This window comes from Staurois parvus, unplaced genomic scaffold (genome assembly GCF_062004578.1).
Source record: "Staurois parvus isolate SC_StPar_1 unplaced genomic scaffold, SC_StPar_1.0 ptg000381l, whole genome shotgun sequence".
Taxonomy (NCBI): domain Eukaryota; kingdom Metazoa; phylum Chordata; class Amphibia; order Anura; family Ranidae; genus Staurois; species Staurois parvus.
In genome coordinates this window covers 2,323,380-2,345,475 of record NW_028318177.1, presented here as the reverse complement: position 1 = coordinate 2,345,475, position 22,096 = coordinate 2,323,380, and the positions used below count along the sequence as shown (strand labels likewise).

Here is a 22,096-nt window from a genome sequence, read left to right as displayed (position 1 = left end):
CTTAAGACTGAATTTTTGTACCTTTCAGACCTTTTCTACAGAGTGTTAGCACTATGGCATGACATGATCTTTGACTGATGAAGCTGTACACATCGTCAATCTCTTGGCCTGTTCCAAGTGCACTCACAAAATGGAGACACAGTCACTCCTGAATAACTGTGGTAAGGGCAGGGAGGGAAATAACACAACAACAACAGAGCCAATTAGGAGAAGGCAGCAAGATATAATATGGGGGGAATAGGAAGCAATATGTATCTTGCCACCTTCAGCCAATCGACTGAAGAAAAAACGAAGTTTTGATTTCTGAAATTCACTGCAAGGCTAACAAATGTAATCAGCAGGGCACTTTTATTTTAACAAGGCTCTTGTTGCTTCTGAAAACGTAAGTATATCCGCACCTATTGCAGACACCGTTAGACCACCAGTGCATACGTTATATGCCAATTATATTTAACAATAAATTATTTACCTTTTATTAACAATTTGTAGTATTCAATAATTATGTAAAATTCTGAAGAATATATGCTTACTGAGAAAGCCATGATAAAAAAAAATAAGTGTAATTCTGTTAGGATCATTCAGTAAGGCAATGCCAAGTGCGAAGTGCAGTAACCCATAGTATGAACAAATCATATACAGTTAATCTGAATCACTAAAAAAAACCCCAAAACTTGAGGTTGCTGGTATAGTTATTACACTTTGTATATCATTACTACTCTTGACACTTCTTTATTGATAATGCCAGTGTGTATCACAGTAATTGAAGCACTGTAATGTACCTGGAGGACATAACCCCGAATATAGTCCTGAAGTGTCCAGTCAAGTGAATGGAGGATCTGCAGGACCTCTTCTTGCTTCAAGACGCTGAAAAGCCGATCAAGCAGAATTTTCAGGCGAACAGGGATGGCTTGAGTGGCATAAAGCATAAGGCTGCTAATATCGAAGACCACGCTGGACTGAACAATCTCAACTTGGCTGGAGGGGTAAAAGTGTGGGATCCGTAACTTGCTTAATGCTAGGTCACAAGAAAACAAAACACGTTTGAGAACTATGGAATCAACAGGAATGTGGACATCTGGACAGAGAACAGGATTTAGTTACAGAATATTACCATGTGCCACCCATCCGTGCCTGCACTGCTCACAATGACGAGGGTTTATTTTCGCAGGTTTAAAACTCAGACAGATGCAGTTGACCAGTGTGCATCTTATTGCCTACAATATAAATACACATAAAACAAACATGTTTAAGACAACAGGAATCAAAGTGACCATTTATTAAAAAAAAAAAAAGGGGGGCTCTACTGTTATGTTTTCATACATTACTATTGCGACTACAATAACTAATCTGACTGGTTTATTAAACAGATTTGCAGCAGACTCACTTTTGCATTGTGATTTAGAATGTCATACGAACACATGCACACACTACTGAAAGGAGATCACTGACAGATTATAGTCCATGGTCAGAGTTTTATAGCTTCCAAATGCAATGTAATGATCACGTTTCATCAAGGAACACATTACTCTTTGCATCTTGTACATCTGGACACCTTATGCAGGTCATAAATAATCACTGATATTGTGGCTTTTCACAGTCAAGAGCACAACTGGCAAAAACTAAAGATTGAAATCTATTGCAGCCATGCACTTCAGTTCAGCAGAGAAAAAAATATAGCCCATCAAAAAGAAAAAGAATTGCAGATAAATGAATGGTAATGCTAATAAAGTATTTCCTGATATATATATATATACAGTTGTGGCCAAAATTATTCAACCCCCACTGAAATTGAGTGTTTTGGCCAGTTTGACATTGCTTTTGATCATTCAGTCATCTTGCTTACATTTACATTAAAGAGGCACTTGTAGGTCAGACAAATATAACATAACAGTTATAATGAAATAACCACAAATGTCTTTTCTGTGCTCACAGCATTATCAGTTTTATTCAACCCCCAAGTGACATTCAATCTTAGTACTTAGTACAGCATCCTTTTACAGTTATAACAGCTTTTAAACGTGAAGCATAGCTTGACACAAGTGTCTTGCAGCGATCTACGGGTATCTTCGCCCATTCTTCATGGGCAAAGGCCTCCAGTTCAGTCACATTCTTAGGCTTGCGCACTGCAACTGCTTTCTTTAAGTCCCACCAGAGGTTCTCAATCGGATTTAAGTCTGGTGACTGCGATGGCCACTCCAAAATGTTCCAGCCTTTCCTCTGCAACCATGCTCTAGTGGACTTGGAGGTATGCTTGGGATCATTGTCCTGTTGAAAGGTCCAACGTCTCCCAAGCCTCAGGTGTGTGACGGACTGCATCACGTTTCCATCCAATATCTCCTGGTACTGAAGAGAATTCATGGTACCTTGCACACGCTGAAGCTTCCCTGTACCTGCAGAAGCAAAACAGCCCCAAAGCATGATTGACCCTCCACCATGCTTCACAGTAGGCAAGGTGTTCTTTTCATCATAGGCCTTGTTCTTCCTCCTCCAAACATAGCGTTGATCCATGGGCCCAAACAGTTCTAATTTTGTTTCATCAGTCCACAGAACACTATCCCACAACTTTTGTGGTTTGTCCACATGGCTTTTGGCATACTGCAGTCGACTCTTCTTATTCTTTGGAGACAGCAAGGGGGTACGCCTGGGAGTTCTGGCACGGAGGCCTTCATTACGCAGTGTGCGTCTTATTGTCTGGGCTGAAACTTCTGTACCCACATCTGACAAATCTTTTCTCAGTTCCTCAGCAGTCACACGGGGACTTCTCTCCACTCTACGCTTCAGGTAGCGCACAGCAGTCGAAGTCAGCATCTTCTTTCTGCCACGACCAGGTAGCGTTTCAACAGTGCCCTTTGCCTTGAATTTGCGAATGATGCTTCCTAAGGTGTCTCTTGGTATGTTTAACATCTTTGCAATCTTCTTATAGCCATTGCCCTTCCTGTGAAGAGAAATCACCTCTTCTCTTGTCTTCCTGGACCATTCTCTTGCCTTCACCATGTTTGTAACCACACCAGTAAATGTCTAGAAGGAGCTGAGTATCACAGTCATTTTAAAGCTGCCTAATTGGTGCTTATTATGCTTGATTGCTGCTCGGTGACATCCACAGGTGTTTTCAATACCTGATGGAAAGCACCTGTATGAACCTCTGTTCTTCAGAGTGGTAGTCTTTAAGGGGTTGAATAATTGTGGCAATGAAGAAACCACATAAGAACCATTTACTACTGTATTACATAAACAATTGATGTCATTTTAGTTGCATTTGGGTAGTTACAACGTCCTTGTAGGATTTGATTCTGAATACAATTCCAAATGTACACTATAGTCCCTAAACCCCTTTACAGCATTGGGGGTTGAATAATTTTGGCCACAACTGTATATATATATATATATACACATACACACACACACACACATCTATTGCATTGCAGATAAACGAATGGTAATGCTAATAAAGTATTTCCTGCTATATATATATATTATATATATATATACACACATACACACACACATACAGTCAGGTCCATAAATATTGGGACATCGACACAATTCTAACATTTTTGGCTCTATACACCACCACAATGGATGTGAAATGAAACGAACAAGATGTGCTTTAACTGCAGACTGTCAGCTTTAATTTGAGGGTATTTACATCCAAATCAGGTGAACGGTGTAGGAATTACAACAGTTTCCATGTGTGCCTCCCACTTTTTAAGGGACCAAAAGTAATGGGACAATTGGCTTCTTAGCTGTTCCATGGCCAGGTGTGTGTTATTCCCTCATTATCCCAATTACAATGAGCAGATAAAAGGTCCAGAGTTCATTTCAAGTGTGCTATTTGCATTTGGAATCTGTTACTGTCAACTCTCAAGATGAGATCCAAAGTGCTGTCACCATCAGTGAAGCAAGCCATCATTAGGCTGAAAAAACAAAACAAACCCATCAGAGAGATAGCAAAAACATTAGGCGTGGCCAAAACAACTGTTTGGAACATTCTTAAAAAGAAGGAACGCACCGGTGAGCTCAGCAACACCAAAAGACCCGGAAGACCACAGAAAACAACTGTGGTGGATGACCGAAGAATTCTTTCCCTGGTGAAGAAAACACCCTTCACAACAGTTGGCCAGATCAGGAACACTCTCCAGGAGGTAGGTGTATGTGTGTCAAAGCCAACCATCAAGAGAAGACTTCACTAGAGTGAATACAGAGGGTTCACCACAAGATGTAAACCATTGGTGAGCTTCAAAAACAGGAAGGCCAGATTAGAGTTTGCCAAACGACATCTAAAAAAGCCTTCACAGTTCTGGAACAACATCCTATGGACAGATGAGACCAAGATCAACTTGTACCAGAGTGATGGGAAGAGAAGAGTATGGAGAAGGAAAGGAACTGCTCATGATCCTAAGCATACCACCTCATCAGTGAAGCATGGTGGTGGTAGTGTCATGGCGTGGGCATGTATGACTGCCAATGGAACTGGTTCTCTTGTATTTATTGATGATGTGACTGCTGACAAAAGCAGCAGGATGAATTCTGAAGTGTCCCGGGCAATATTATCTGCTCATATTCAGCCAAATGCTTTAGAACTCATTGGACGCCGCTTCACAGTGCAGATGGACAATGACCCAAAGCATACTGCAAAAGCAACCAAAGAGTTTTTTAAGGGAAAGAAGTGGAATATTATGCAATGGCCAAGTCAATCACCTGACCTGAATCCGATTGAGCATGCATTTCACTTGCTGAAGACAAAACTGAAGGGAAAATGCCCCAATAACAAGCAGGAACTGAAGACAGTTGCAGTAGAGGCCTGGCAGAGCATCACCAGGGATGAAACCCAGCGTCTGGTGATGTCTATGCGTTCCAGACTTCAGGCTGTAATTGACTGCAAAGGATTTGCAACCAAGTATTAAAAAGTGAAAGTTTGATTTATGATTATTATTCTGTCCCATTACTTTTGGTCCCTTAAGAAGTGGGAGGCACATATGCAAAGTGTTGTAATTCCAACACCTTTCACCTGATTTGGATGTAAATACCCTCAAATTAAAGCTGACAGTCTGCAGTTAAAGCACATCTTGTTTGTTTCATTTCAAATCCATTGTGGTGGTGTATAGAGCCAAAAATGTTAGAATTGTGTCGATGTCCCAATATTTATGGACCTGACTGTATATATATATATATATATATATATATATATATATATATATTATAAAAATAGTAAACAGGCATATCATTACATGTATATTTATTTTTTCAAAAGAGGGAAAAATAGGACACCCATGTGGGATGAAATATCCCAAGCCACTAAAATAAGTTAATACACCACATTCTTCTGGGGGCAATAGTCAATTAGAAATTGCATTATGTAGGCTTATCATACTAGCAATGCTTTGTACAAGACAAAGCTCCTCATCATTAGCACATATTTGCCAGTACTTAATAAATTCGGTGTTCATATCAAGCCAAAATACACCAATAAACACACACCCAGATCTTTTTGTAAATTAAAGTTTTTATAAAGTCCAAGAATCTGCGGTCCAAGTAAAAATACAAACCATTTCTAACTTACCTTTTAAAGAATACATTTTTATTCAACTTTTTCAATACATACATATAACACATACTGTATACATTAGTAGAGGTAAGTCCCTCTTCCCAAGAAAACACACACAGATGTCCACTTTAGACATCATATCCGGTGCAGAACATGCATTGAAACAATACAGAACATGGCAGCTGAAAATATAATGTGGCTGCGTCTTTTACTTTTCACTTTAGGGCTACCATGGGAACATTTTTGTGGGGTAAGAAACTAAAGTTAATGTACTTGAGCTTCCTACAGACACTGAAGAGGTCTATAAACTTAGATTGTAAGCTCCAAGGAGCAGGGCCCCCCTAACCCTCTTATATTGAACTGTATTGTTGCTGTATGGTCTCCCGTTATATTGTAAAGTGCTGAGCAAACTGTTGGCACTATATAAATCCTGTATAATAATAATAATAAAAAAAAAAAAAAAACAGTTGACCCCCATTACACTGGCCAATAATAAAGAGAGGGGATTTGGCATGCTTTGTTGGCATCCAGTGCACCAGCCTATAATAAGGAAAGGAGAATTTGGAGTGCTCTGTTTTTACCCACTGCACCAGCCTATATAATAAGGAGAGGGAATTTAGAGTGCTCTGTTGGTACCCACTGCACCAGCCTATAATAAGGAAAGGAGATTTGGAGTGCTCTGTTGTTACCCACTGCACCAGCCTATATAATAAGGAGAGGGAATGTAGAGTGCTCTGTTGGTACCCACTGCACCAGCCTATAATAAGGAAAGGCGATTTGGAGTGCTTTGTTGGTACTCACTGCACTAGCCTATTAGAAGGAAAGGGAATTTAGAGTGCTGTGTTGGTACCCACTGCACCAGCCTATAGTAAGGAGAGAGGATTTGGAGTGTTTTGTTCAACCCACTGCACCAACTTATTTTAAGAAATACAAAAAAAGAGCTGACCTGGAAAATCCACCTTGAATGTTTACTTCCATCTGCAATGTGGGTGTTTTGGAAGGCCCACAGACATGAACATGAATGCCTGGATCAGGTAAACATTCTCTTATGCTGTGGGTACCTTAAGGCTCCATGCACACTGGCTTAAAAAAATGCTACTTCTATGGGAGTTTTGTGTTTTGCCTGTAGAATGTTATCCCATGTGTCCGTGCACATTAAGCACGATTAGAGACCTATTTTAAGCTCAATGTTTAGAGGCAGGGAAAAAAACCTTCTGGTTTGAGTTTTTGATTGAAGCTTTCTGGCAGAAAAAATGCTAAACTCTCTTAAACTTGCCTAAACTGTGTACAAAAACGCTCTATATCAGTGATTTTTCCTGCCAAGGGAACTGTCTTTTTTTAAGCTCAGTGTGGATGGAGCCTTAAAGCAGGTGGAAGCAAACAGCTAAATGAACAGCTGAGATACAGTATGTAAGTAGAAACCTATTAAGAGAAGAAATAATGGGTATGAACCCCTTTGTGGGAGAGGACCATCATCCCTGAATGTTAGCCATACAAAAGTTAAATTGAACTACTTGGTACTTTTAGGGAGCCAAACCAAGGTTGAACACATATCAGGTCTTAAAAGAAATAAGAGAACTCAGCGAGCGCTAAAATATATATAGAAGCAGCTGTGTATGATAAAGGAAAACCATAACCTTTCAATCGACAATAAGATAAAAATAGGTGCAGCGCTTAAAATGCAGTCCTGGTAAATATACAATTAGCTCATAGAAAAGGTAATAGTCTACACTAAATATAAGAGCTCAGAGATGATTTATAATATCCCCAAAGTCGTCACTTTCATAGAGTCGGTGAGAGGCAGGATATGTGCAGGATATGTACAAAATGCGCACTCACCGGACGCGCAAAGGTATTGCGCAATGTGTCAATAAGTGGAGGTTTGCCAGAGGGTCCCTTTCAGGATGCAAATGGAATCAGCCCGGGATGGATGAAAATCATCTGGACGGATAATTAAACTGGAGGTCCACTTTAAGGACACGGATGCAGCCTCTTCAGTACAATGGGATAATCACCGGGGGGAGCTCTGGGGGATTAAGTGCTCAGTACAGAGCAAAAGATCAAAATACCCATAGTGTAGTACTTTCAAATATCATTTAATGAAGGTAATGAAAAAGTAGTAACAGGGTATCCTCATACATGTAATTGGTATGTGCCAGACATGCGCCAAAATGCTATATCACAAACACAAGGCAGGAGTAGATACTGGGGGGCCGCCGGACCTCCGTGATCTGGCGGCGTGACGTCAACGCATACAGGCTCCTCCAAGATGCATTTCGTACACTCGTACGTCTTCAGAAGGGGTGGCACGCACTGAAGACGTGCGAGTGTACGAAACGCGTCTTGGAGGAGCCTGTATGCATTGACGTCACGCCGCTGGATCACGGAGGTCTGGCGGCCCCCCACTATTTACCAGCTGGTTAGTGCTCATAGCAGCTTTTTGCTGCAGTATCTACTCCTGCCTTGTGTTTGTGATATAGCATTTTGGCGCATGTCTGGCACATACAGTTGTGTTCAAAATAATAGCAGTGTGTTGAAAAAAGTGAATAGAGCTCAAAATCCTTCTAATAGCTTTTATTTCCATACACAGAAATGCATTGGAAACACTACACATTCTATTCCAAATCAAAACATGAACAAAAATATATCAAATTTGTGTTGTTCCTCTAAACAAAATGGAAGAAAAGTGAATATTAGACTGTTCAAAAAAATAGCAGTGTTTGTATTCTTCTTTACAAACTCAAACATTCATTATATAAACTGAAAAATGTTTGAAGATTTTGCTTTCCTTTGAATCACTTAATGAATATTTCGTTGTATAAGCACTGTTTCTGAGAACTGCTGTACATCTGTGTTGCATGGAGTCAACCAACTTCTGGCACCTGTGAACAGGTATTCCAGCCCAGGATGATTGGACTACATTCCACAGTTCTTCTCTATTTCTTGGTTTTGCCTCAGAAACTGTATTTTTGATGTCACCCCACAAGTTTTCTATTGGATTAAGATCCGGGGATTGGGCTGGCCACTCCATAACGTCAATCTTGTTGGTCTGGAACCAAGATGTTGCCGTTTACTGGTGTGTTTGGGGTCGTTTTCTTGTTGGAACACCCATTTCAAGGGCATTTCCTCTTCAGCATAAGGCAGCATGACCTCTTCAAGTATTTTGATGTATTCAAACTGATCCATGATCCCTGGTATGCGATAAATAGGCCCAACACCGTAGTATGAGAAACATCCCCATATCATGATGCTTGCACCACCATGCTTCACTGTCTTCACAGTGTACTGTGGCTTGAATTCAGTGTTTGGGGGTCGTCTGACAAACTGTCTCCGGCCACTAGACCCAAAAAGAACAATCTTACTTTCATCAGTCCACAAAATGTTGCGCCATTTCTCTTTAGGCCAGTCAATGTGCTCTTTGGCAAATTGTAACCTCTTAAGCACATGTCTTTTTTTCAACAGTGGGACTTTGCGGGGGCTTCTTGCAGATAGCTTGGCTTCACATAGGCGTCTTCTAATTGTAACAGTACTCACAGGTAACTTTACACCTTCTTTCATCTTCCTGGAGCTGATTGTTGGCTGAGTCCTTGCCATTTTGGCTATTCTTCTATCCATTTGAATGGTAGTTTTTCGCTTTCTTCCACGTCTTTCAGGTTTTGGTTGCCATTTTAAAGCATTTGCGATCATTTTAGCTGAGCAGCCTATCATTTTCTGCGCTTCTTTATATGTTTTCCCCTCTCCAATCAACTTTTTAATCAAGGTACGCTGTTCTTCTGAACAATGTCTGGAACGACCCATTTTCCTCAGACTTTCAGAGAGAAATGCACTGTAAGCAGCATGTACATTTGCTGCCTTCCTTCCTTAAATAAGGGCAATAATTGCCACCTTATTTATTGTTTTTCAAAGAATGAATGACCTCACTAATAGAACTCCACACTGCTATTATTTTGAACATGACCCTTTCAATTAGTGATTCAATTATACAGAATCAGCAGCATGCATGTCATGACTGTTGGGTCTGTTGGATTTCTATTACTCTACTAAACCTGCTAGTAAATTATTTGCCATGTAGAAATATCATTTCTACCAAAAACAGTGATTGATCAGGTTAGTGATGTCTGACTGCTATTATTTTGAACACAACTGTACCAATTACATGTATGAGGATACCCTGTTACTACTTTTTCATTACCTTCATTAAATGATATTTGAAAATACTACACTATGGGTATTTCGATCTTTTGCTCTGTATTGAGCACTTAATCCCCCAGAGCTCTTCCCGGTGATTATCCCATTGTACTGAAGAGGTTGCATCCGTGTCCTTAAAGTGGACCTCCGGTTTGAATATCCATCCAGATGATTTTCATCCATCCCCGGCTGATTCCATTTGCATCCTGAAAGGCACCCCCTGGCAGACCTCCACTTATTGACACATTGCGCAATACCTTTGCGCGTCCGGTGAGTGCGCATTTTATACATATCCTGCCTCTCACAGACTCTATGAAAGTGACGACTTTGGGAATATTATAAATCATCTCTGAGCTCTTATATTTAGTGTGGACTATTACCTTTTCTATGAGCTAATTATTGTATATTTACCAGGACTACATTTTAAGCGCTGCACCTATTTTTATCTTATATGAGGTCTTACCTGTCGTAAATGTTTAATATTGTTCAGCTAGTTTTCTAATTCGGGCAGCACTGTAGGAGTCTGAACTTAGTTTTCTATCCTACCGTAATAAAGCTTGGTCCAAGACCTCTCAGGTTTGTGATTGGATATTAACAGAGTAGCAAAAACATGATGAGGTCAACCCTGAGCTCTCCCATCAGCCAGCTCCCTCTGTACTGTGCTATGTAGTAAAGCCTCAAATGACTTCCAATGCTACCTCTCCCACTTTATTACATTGTGCAGGGAACTACAGGGGGCTAATATAAACAATTGATAGGATGCAGTTTAAAAATAATTTATGGATTTTTTTTTAAATACATAATCGGGTTAAATGAGGGAATTTTATGTCTGTTGCTTTAAGACAGACAAAAATATTATCCAGGCAGGAAATTATAATTGGTTTCCTATTGTGCTCCATATTCAGACAAAAGGCAGGCATCAAAGTTCATGGCCTATGTAACAACTGCAACATACACATTTCAGAGGGGATAACAATCTTTTATGGTCAGATTGTTTTCTAATGAAAGTCTGCTATCTTACATCTATGGATAGGAATGTTAGGACATCAAAAGTCCTATTTCAGGGAGGTGTACGTCAGTAAAATAAAACTGCTTCTTCTCAGCGTGTCTATTCTAAATGTAACCCACTTGCATAAAGGAGCTTTCACTAGATTCTTTAATATGGATGATTACATTTGTAATTGTTCAAATGACAACCAGATAAGACGGGAGAGGGAGATGTAATTCTGGACTGGGTAAATGTAGAATTCCTCCATGTCTGGAACTGAAGTGCTCTGCATAGTATGCCCGACTTGATGTAACAATGAGCCAATGTTGGGGATACATATTAATCCTCTGGGGAAACCATTCCTGTACAGAGTGGAAAACAGATTATGGGAGTCTAAGAAAACTAGTCTCAAGTTACCCCTATTAGCATTTCATCAGCAGCACTTCCTACAGGGGTTTAGAACATCTGCTGAAACTCTGTGTGCAAGTGATTTATAGATTGAACTTATCAAAATACAATGGTTAAAAAAAGACACCAATATTGTGGTTTTATGGTAATACTGAACTGTTTGGTGTACGGAGAATTGCGTCATAATGATATCTTGCTGAGATCTAGTGTTTTCAGATAGTAGAAATATTTGTTTCTAACACAGCTCTTTATCATATGACACAGATGAAAGTAATTCTGTTTCATATGGGGGGGGGGGGGGAAACAAGATGCACCTACGTTTTTAGAAAATGATTAAAATGTTGCACAATAAAACATATTAGGATTAAATAAATGCACACGGGAAAGCATCAGCTCACCCAAAACTGATATTTCATTCATTTTGTACACTACAGAGTAGAATAACTCAAAAATAAACAGCCATTGAACTTGTATACTTCAATAAATGCATAGCACCATGTCTGACATCTGTCCATGTTTTGGTTGTCCAGCAATCAGCACTAGAAACCACCAGCCATTGACACCATGCAACACATGGTGTTGCTCAGCCTCCCTTATGCCATCTACATCTTTGATAACGTATGAACACAGAAGAAGCATTTGCCATCTACATCTTTTGATAACGTATGAACACAGAGGAAGCATTTCCCAGTCAGATTTTGCAATTACAAAGTATACATAGCAGGGGAGGAGCCTTTAAGAAAGCCTATGCGTGCACAACTTGCCAGGCGGGCAGCGACGTCATCCTGCTGGGCAGAGTCAAGACGCCATGTTTGGTAGTGCTATGAGATATGTCTATTATTTCTTTTGAAATGTATTATTTTAGCTTTTTAATAAAACTGGAATAGAGATCTGCACTATTGGCGTGTTTCTTGCTTCCCTTATGTGTATCTAGATCTGGAACAGTGTTTTTCTGTAAATAAAGTGCGACTTCCTTTAGCACAGTGAGGTCCTACAGTAAAGGTGAGAGGACACCCATGAGGTGTGGTGAAGGGCATTGTGGTGTGTGTTTATGTTGAAGATCATCTTCTGGGTAGAAAATCATTGATCTTGGATTGCACAACAAATTGAATAGTGTATGGGACTTACATATAGACTTTATGTTTACTACTTAAATCTGTTTCTGGTGGTATATTGTCACTACACATTAGTATATTATTTAGAGTTGTTCACTATTAGGATTGATTGCTCTTGTCATATATATATTATTAGTATATATCACAAACTAGAATCTAGCAGACGTGCTGCACTATTTGATTTACGTATTTATTTATTAATGCATTTTAGCACAGTTTGGTGAGTGCATTTATGTGATAGCTACTTCCTTGATTATTTCATTTATTTGTTTATTTATTATTTCTTTTTTGTATAATAATTTGGGTCTTTAGTTTTGATAGCGTGGGGGAATGTTTTACTTTAATAAATACATAGCACCATGTCTGACATCTGTCCATGTTCTAGTTGTCCAGCAATCAGCACTAGAACTACCAGCCAATGACAGTATGCAACTCATGGTGTCACTCAGTTTCCCTCATGCCATCTACATCTTTGACAATGTAAGAGCAGAAAGGACGCGTTTCCCAGTTAGATTTTGCAATTAAAAAGTGTAGATGGCATGGGTGGGGACTGAGCGGTACATGAGCCGTAAATGACCAGCAGTTTCCAAAGATGATTGCTGGACAACTGGAGCACGGACAGATTTTAAATATGGTGCTATCAAAGTGCATGTCTCAAATGGTGGTTCATTTAGTAATTGTAGGGTGAAATGTCACTTTAATTGTGGCCTTGGTGTCAAGCTTGCTACCTGTGAATTCTACATTTGCTCACCAACCAGGGCCATTGTAAGTGGATATCACTCACCCAGTGGACATTACCTAATAAATAATGCAGCAGGAGGAGTAAGACTGTAAAAGAGGAGGGAAGTGGGTGGGTACAGCTATGAACAATGATGGGAAGGTCCCTCCACTAGAGTCCCTTAAAAACAAACATTTACATTAAAATGGGATATCTGCTTTGTGCAGACAGGCATTTGAAGGTAAAGTGTTAAAACTGGAAAAAAGAAGAAAAAAAAAACTTACCTCATTCATTTTGTGCTTTGGTTCAGTCCCCACAAACAGCTGAATCTCATTCCCTGGAATGCACTCACTAACACACAAAACAGAAGGTCAAGTTACTTTCTGAAAACATTTCTTGGCAATGCATCTCAAACCAGCTACCACCCTCATCACAGATATTCTCTCTGCTACAACTAATGACTTCTGTTTAGTATCAATAAACCTTAACCCATGTCGGTAGTGTGCAACATAAAAGGAGACGGATCACCAGTATGATTGTACAGATAAACACAGCTCTACATTTCATTTTTTAGGCAGTACAGATTTCCTCTATACGCATGAAGAAGAGACATCACAAAAATAGACTCTGTTGACTTTTCTCTGATTCATTCTGCCAATCTTGACCCCAGTTTTACAACTATTTGATATCATTTTATTTTTTAAAACTTTGACAATAGCAAAGGACACCAACACAACCAACAAAGCAAAATGATTGGAAGCTCTTATGTTCACAAAAGCCCATATGTATTGGATGGGGAAGGATAGGGACAAAAAATGCTAAGACTGGCGAGTATTAGACTCTTCCATGCCTACATCGGCCAGGAGAAGGGGCAGGAATTGGAAAGAATCAGTACAACTTGCCCATTTCCACTGGTGGCATGTAAATTATCTCTCTTGCTTCTGCAAGAGGTTTATTAAAAATTCATGGTGACCAGGTGAGGGGTCCAATAGGCCCATTTATTCCACAGAGGTAGTGGAGAACAAGTTGTACATTAATCTCCAAATCCAACACAAACATCTGGGCACTAATGATGTAGAAGAACACGTTACCCCTGTTAAGCAACTAGCCAGTGTTGAAGGACATGTGTTGGATATGGATTAATTGTAGATCAGCTGTTTATTTAATAGACATCTGCTGTCCATGATTTAGTCTGATCTACACAGTTACATAGTTAAAAAGGTTGGAAAAAAAACAAAACACAAGTTCGTCTAGTGAAACCAATAAAAAAATTAAATTAAATAACAGAATAAATCAATAGAAAACCTTCAAATACAGAATCCAATACTTAATCTAGAGGAAGGCAAAAAAAAACCCAATAAAGCATGGGCCAATTTGCTCCAGCAGGGGGAAAACAATTCTGTTCTGATTCCCCAGACAGCAATTGGACATTCTCTGGATCAGCAATCCCTGGAATTATTACCAAAAATGTCAATATCCATTTATATTTTTTTTCATTTAGGAATAAATCCTGCTTTCTACTGAGCTGGTCAGAACTAGTTTTTCAGGAAGCCTATTCCACATTTTCACAGCTCTTACTGTAAAAAAGCCTTTTCCTATGTGGAGGTCAAATCTCTTTTCCTCCAGACGATAATCTAAAACCATCCATTCCCTCATCTCTACCAGAAAGCTCATTCACATGTTTACATCTTCTGTAAAATAATCTATTTGTGTTCAAGTGGTTCTAAAGTCTAACCATTTTTTACCTTAATGCATTCCTTACTTTAAGGTAAAAAATGTTTTAGCATCAGTATCCCCCTTCACCCCTCCTTATACTTACCTGGGCCCTTATTTGTTCCAGCGCTAAGTACGTCTGCGGCTCTTCTCTCCATTTAGTTCCGGGTCTCACAGGCTTTGCTGATGCTGTAAAAGACAGTGACAAGGGAGTAGGGAGCGGGGCCAAGTCCCACTGTCTGCATCAATGGACACAGACAGCAAGGCTCGGGAGCGTGCGCACACAAGTGCCCCCATAAGAAATGGTTTCCTATGGGGGCACAAGACAGAGAGGAGGAGCAAAGAGCGCCAGTGGGTGACCCAAGAAAAGGAGGTTTGGGGCATTGCACACAGCAAGTAATTCTACTTTCTTATGTACCAAAATTATCAGCATATAATATACCATAAAATAGACAGTGATACAATTTTCTCCAAAAACTAGAGCAGATTGTGTTGTTTCCTATAAAAGAGTACTGGGTGCATGACTACCGAATTGGGTACATGACTGCTCATGTTGTTGGAAATAATTTATCTTTTATTTTAGATGTTCTAAGTTGATCTCCCAATTCTGAATTCAAGTAACCTCCCAAAACTGTTCATTTCATTAAAGGGAATAGCAAATCGGTTTTTGCCAGACTTAATATGAAATAATTCAGTATGTGTTTGTACTGTTCAATGCTATAGAAGATGAAAAGTAAACATCAGATGCTGGTCATTTTTCATACCACCATACAGTGAATTGTAAGCATTATTACCAAGAACATGGAACGTGAAATATAGACTGGCATTTCTCTACCAAGGAGAGCAAGAGATGGATTCAGAAGTCACGGTCTGTTCTCTGAAAGTGGTAGTGTTCATACCTCTAGGGGGGTCTCCAGTAACAGAATAGCCAAAATACTAATGTACAAAATGTTCACAAAATTACATTGTGTCCTATAATCATTTAGCGAAGATGTCATTGGCTACTTTCTTTCATATATAAAATGTAGCAGAAATGGAAGGGGGGTTTGTCTGTGTTAATACTATTAACCTGTATATTCTTCCAGTAAACTATAGAAATGACAGCTTAATGTTTGCCAATGGAAAGACAGTTACCCAAACTTAAAGAGTAACTCCTTGTTTGTTGAAAAAACAACAATCCCTCCTGGATGATCCATGTACACTTGGAGGGATTTTTACAAACTTTGTTGCAAATTCCCGTTTTTGCTCTGAAGAAAAAGCGGTTTGTTTGTCTATGGCAATGTGCAGAGTGCATCTGAATGGGAGTGACTTTTTCAATATTAATCAGCTGATGCTCTTGCTGTGTTCCAAATAAGGAAAGCTGCAGGGTCTGCATCCTGTTAGAAGCCATCAACCTTTGGGATTATCTCGTTAAAAATGACATTTTTGTTGTAGAGGATGCCTAAAAACTGACTTGTACCTTTGTGCAGATTTCTAGGAAAATCAGTGAGCCAACCATACAAGCAGGAAAAGACATTGTTGGGAAAATGCTGTACATTAACTGTGTACAGAAGGCCTTCAGGTTTCCATATTGCATTGAATTTTATAGAAAATTACAGCACTACAAATGTAAAAGGAAAGGTGGCTTTTAGAAACATTAAGATACAGCTTGTGTAGCAATTGTATAGGCTAGATTTTTTTATTTGCCATATTTCTTTCCAGTGAAAGTGGAGCTACTACAAAACACAAACAATATAGAGCACACCAGCCTCCAGAGCACAGGAGGACCTCACCAGGATCCTAACTGGCTAGCGCGTTTCTCTCGCCTCTTGGGATGGTACTTGTGGTTCTCATGTGTTGTGGTTCTTAAGTGGTGTAGAATTATAGAAATTGAGCTGAGAGAATCTTGATAGTGTGCCTCTGATGCAGAAGGTATATCCTTCGAAGTGCGTTAGCCAGTTAGGATCCTGGTGAGGTCCTCCTGTGCTATGGAGTTTGCTGAGTCTCATGGACTACTGGGCTATGAACAAGTAGCTCAACAATTTTTTTTATTCACATTTTTGTGAGTGTAATTTTACATGGAAATTTTAATAAATGCTGTGGCATAATGCACAAGGCTGGTGCACACTCGTTTGTGTCTTGTAGTCGCTTCAGGACATCCCCAATCCTTAGAGGACAGCAAAGCTTGAAGCAATATCCCTGAGACATGGAGTTTCCATCAGAACTGGTATCAGGCTATCACATTTATACACAGGGGGTTATCTGTTGTGAAAGTGGAGTTACCCTTTAAGTAAAACTACCCAAACTATCTAAATGACTGCTTTCAAATACAGTATATAAAAAGTCTACACATTCCTGTTAAAATATCAGGTTTCTGTGATGTAAAAAATGAGACAAAGATAAATCATTTCAAATCAAAGTTTAAACTTTTTTCCACCTTTAATGTGACCTATAAACTGTACAACGCAATTGAAAAACAAACTGAAATCTTTTAGGGGGGGTAAACATAAAAAAAGTAAAATAATGTGGTTTCATAAGTGTGCACACCCTCTTATAACTGGGGATGTAGCTGTTCAGAATTAAGCAATCACATTCAAAATCATGTTAAATAGGAGTCAGTACACACCTGCCATCAATTAAAGTTCATCTGATTAACAACAAATAAAGTTCAGCTGTTCTACTCTAGTAGGTCTTTCCTGACATTTTCTTAGTCGCGTCCTACAGCAAAAGCCATGGTCCGCAGAGAGCTTCCAAAGCATCAGAGGGATCTAATTGTTAAAAGGTATCAGTCAGGAGAAAAGTACAAAAGAATTTCCAAGGCTTTAGATATATCATGGAACAAGGTGAAGACAGTCATCATCAACTGGAGAAAATATGGTGCAACAGTGACGTCCCTCCAAAATCGATGAAAAGACAAGAAAACTAGTCTGGGAGGCTGCCAAGAGGCCTACAGCAACATTAAAGGAGCTGCAGGAAAATCTCGCAAGTACTGGCTGTGTGGTACATGTGACAACAATCTCCCGTATTCTTCATATGTCTGGGCTATGGGGAAGAGTGGCAAGACGGAAGCCTTTTCTTAAGAAAAACATCCAAGCCCAGCTAAATTTTGCAAAAACACATCTGAAGTCTCCCAAAATTATGTGGGGAAATGTGTTATGCTCTGATGAAACCAAGGTTGAACTTTTTGGCCCTATTTCCAAAAGATATGTTTGGCGCAAAAACAACACTGCACATCACCAAAAAAACACCATACCCAAAGTGAAGCATGGTGGTGGCAGCATCATGCTTTGGGGCTGTTCTTCTTCAGCTGGAACTGGGGCCTTAGTCAAGGTAGAGGGAATTATGAACAGTTCCAAATACCGGTCAATATTGGCACAAAACCTTCAGGCTTCTGCTAGAAAGCTGAACATGAAGAGGAACTTCATCTTTCAGCATGCCAACGACTCAAAGCATACATCCAAATCAGCAAAGGAATGGCTTCACCAGAAGATTTGGAATGGCCCAGCCAGAGCTCAGACCTGGATCCGATCAAAAATCTGTGGGGTGATCTGAAGAGGGCTGTGCACAGGAGATGCCCTCGCAATCTGATAGATTTGCAGTGTTTTTGCAAGAAAGAGTGGGCAAATATTGCCATGTCAAGATGTGCCATGCTGATAGACTCATACCCAAAGATACTTGAGTGCTGGAATAAAATCAAAAAGGTGCTTCAACAAAGTATTAGTGTAAGGGTGTGCACACTTATGAAACCATATTATTTTAGTTTATTATTTTAACTTTTCTCCACCTAAAAGATTTCAGTTTGTTGTTCAATTGAGTTGTACAGTTTATAGGTCACATTAAAGGTGGAAAAAGTTCTGAAATGATTTATCTTTGTCTCGTTCTTTTACATCACAGAAAACTGATATTTTAACAGGGGTGCGTAGACTTTTTATATCCATTGTATATGAGAAAAGAATTGCACACACAGAGCAGCCAAACTTTGGAATTGATGTACTAAAGTTAAATAAGTTGCTCATTTTGCAAGGGAATTTTTCCTAAGCTTAGTAAATGGGGTGAATCTCTGCTGACTTCCATCATCCTATCACGTGCATGCAAAAGTACATAGTTTTACTTTTCATGCACATGATTGGGTGTTCTTTGCAAAGTCAATCTTTATCACATTCACTAAGCTAAGGGAAAAATTCCCTTGTAACGTGAAGCCTATTTGCTTAGTAAATCAACCAATATGAATCAAATCACTTTAGACATATTATATTAGAATAATGCATTCCTCCCCTCCTACATACGCACATGCTGTCAGAACCGAGGAGCACACACAATCCCGTTTATTAATTTAAGTATAGTAAGAAAACGGCATATTCAGCAATGTCTACAAGGATCTAGTAAAAGCATGTGGCTACAGTCAGATGAGCCCAGCACACCAGAAGAGACAAAATACTTCTACAAGTAATGTCTCTGTATCAATTAACTGGCTGAGCATAAGCCACAGCTCATACAGAAAGAGATTAGATCACCATTAGGCCTTGTTGTGTCCACTTTAACCCTTTCTAGAGCATGCAGCAAGCAGTTATATAGTGCACAAATATAGGATGTGATGAATACAGAAATACATAGGATCCAATCAGGGGCAGACTGACAACTCATGGGGCCCCCGGGCAATAGGGGATCATGGGGCCCCTGTGTCCTTGCCCAAACTCAAAAAAGCCTATGAAAAAGGTACCAGGGGCATCTCATGGGGCCCCCTACTGACCCCAAGTTTCCAAATGGATCCAATCCTTTCTATATAAAAAGTGTATCCATGCTCCAAACCAAGAATGTAATACAGTATCAAACAGAAGTGAGTCCACCCCTCACATTTTTGTAAATATTTTATTCTATCTTTTCATGTGACAACACTGAAGAAATGACACTTTGCTACAATATAAAGTAGTGAGTGTACAGCTTGTATAACAGTGTAAATTTGCTGTCCCCTCAAAATAACTCAACACACAGCCATTAATGTCTAAACCGCTGGAAACAAAAGTGAGTACACCCCTAAGTGAAAATGTCCAAATTGGGCCCAATAAGCCATTTTCCCTCCCCGGTGTCATGTGACTCGTTAGTGTTACAAGGTCTCAGGTGTGAATGGGGAGCAGGTATGTTAAATTTGGTGTCATCGCTCTCACTCTCTCGTACTGGTCACTGGAAGTTCAACATGGCACCTCATGGCAAAGAACTCTCTGAGGATCTGAAAAAAAGAATTGTTGCTCTACATAAAGATGGCCTAGGCTATAAGAAGATTGCCAAAACCCTGAAACTGAGCTGCAGCACGGTGGCCAAGACCATACAGCGGTGTAACAGGACAGGTTCCACTCAGAACAGGCCTCGCCATGGTCGACCAAAGTAGTTGAGTGCACGTGCTCAGCGTCATATCCAGAGGTTGTCTTTGGGAAATAGACGTATGAGTGCTGCCAGCATTGCTGCAGAGGTTGAAGGGGTGGGGGGTCAGCCTGTCAGTGCTCGGACCATACACTGCATCAGATTGGTCTGCATGGCTGTCATCCCAGAAGGAAGCCTCTTCTAAAGATGATGCACAAGAAAGCCCGCAAACAGTTTACTGAAGACAAGCAGACTAAGGACATGGATTACTGGAACCATGTCCTGGTCTGATGAGACCAAGATAAACTGATTTGGTTCAGATGGTGTCAAGCGTTTGTGGCGGCAACCAGGTGAGGAGTACAAAGACAAGTGTGTCTTGCCTACAGTCAAGCATGGTGGTGGGAGTGTCATGGTCTGGGGCTGCATGAGTGCTGCCGGCACTGGGGAGTTACAGTTCATTGAGGGAACCATGAATGCTAACATGTACTGTGACATACTGAAGCAGAGCATGCTCCCCTCCCTTCGGAGACTGGGCCACAGGGCAGTATTCCAACATGTTAACGACCCCAAACACACCACCAAGATGACTACTGCCTTGCTAAAGAAGCCGAGGGTAAAGGTGGTGCACTGGCCAAGCATGTCTCCAGACCTAATCCCTATTGAACATCTGTGGGGCATCATCAAATGGAAGGTGGAGGAGTGCAAGGTCTCTAACTTCCACCAGCTCCATGATGTCGTCATGGAGGAGGACTCCAGTGACAACATATGAAGCTCTGGTGAACTCCATGCCCACGAGGGTTAAGGCAGTGCTGGAAAATAATGGTGGCCACACAAAATATTGACACTTTGGGACCAATTTGGACATTTTCACTTAGGGGTGTACTCACTTTTGTTGCCAGCGGTTTAGACATTAATGACTGTGTGTTGAGTTATTTTGAGGGGACAGCAAATTTACACTGTTATACAAGCTGTAAACTCACTACATTGCAGCAAAGTGTCATTTCTTCAGTGTTGTCACATGAAAAGATATAATAAAATATGTACAAAAATGTGAGTTGTGTACTCACTTCTGTGAGATACTGTATATTGCAGGTTTGCAGTCCATGGGTGGCTGCATCCTTTTTCAAGTAATTTTTGGTTTATTTCCACCTGATAATCCTGAAAATAAGATACATCCCATCCCTGGGTGGCCATGCGACTCTTTCACTGTATCTATGGAGGAAGCCATCCTTAGCCGTTCTGATATGGACTACAAACATGTTAATATCTTTTCATCTCCATTAAATCTAGTAGTTTACAGAAGACAGAAGATATTCTTCGATGCAGCTCACAGGAAGTGACAAGGACACTGCATTTTTGGTAAGATTAGCTATTTTCTGTATTTGCTGAAAATGTTCTTAGCTGTCAGCATGCTGGGCCTGTCTATTGTCCTCTGGCTCCTCTTATGGTTTCAGTCTTTTGCCAGCATTGTTTTCTGCTTCGGGGGGGGGGCTCTGGTCACTGTTTTATTTGCACACCTTTTTATTCAATAAAAATATTGTGAAAGACAATGTGAGAAAAAAAGAAACCTAATGCAGTCACCATGTAGGCAGGTGCAGTTAGCTTACTTGCCACCAGATGGCTCTGTTCCCATCATAGTCTGGTAAGTGGAAAGTTATAAGCAGGTGATAGCTCCCCTTGTAGAGAAGTCCCTCCTCTAGTGATGTCAGGGGTGCACTAAGTGGCCATATAAATAGGGGCCCAGTGTGGTCAGGATGAGAGATCTAAAACACCCCGGAGCTGCTAGGATGTAGTTACTTACAGAGCTTATTTTTAGGGCCCTATGCAGGGCTGATGTCCCAGGTAAGGTGGAACAGAACACAAAAGAAAACTGCAATTGTCCTGTCTCCTATGACCTTCTTCTGTAAGTCCTGCAGCAGGGTGCAAAGGGCCTTTTAGGCCAGGCCATAGTCTTCTGATGTGAGTAGGGGTGAAGCCTGGGAATGAGTACACTGTCTGGGTACGTGGTTAGCTGGGTAGAGCTATGGAAGGGACATTGGAAGAAACTGGTATACTAATGAGGGCACCTTGATCCTACTTGTTGA

The 22,096-nt window shown here is 40.2% G+C and overlaps 1 protein-coding gene across 3 annotated transcripts in view; it reads right to left on the bottom strand.

The window, feature by feature from the left end:
* BNC1 (basonuclin zinc finger protein 1) overlaps positions 1-22,096 on the bottom strand; it is a 60,730-nt gene that overhangs the window by 24,799 nt on the left and 13,835 nt on the right. For 2 of the 3 annotated variants that reach the window (XM_089685712.1, XM_089685713.1), the window contains exons 2-4: positions 13,247-13,313; positions 1,112-1,214; positions 780-1,015 (exon numbers count right to left, since the gene is read on the bottom strand). In XM_089685712.1, coding sequence (XP_089541838.1) covers positions 780-1,015; positions 1,112-1,214; positions 13,247-13,255 — 348 coding nt within the window. In that variant the 5' untranslated portion in view covers positions 13,256-13,313. Of the gene's footprint in view, positions 1-779; positions 1,016-1,111; positions 1,215-13,246; positions 13,314-22,096 lie in introns of those variants that run through there. The other variant, XM_089685714.1, reaches the window with a different exon arrangement.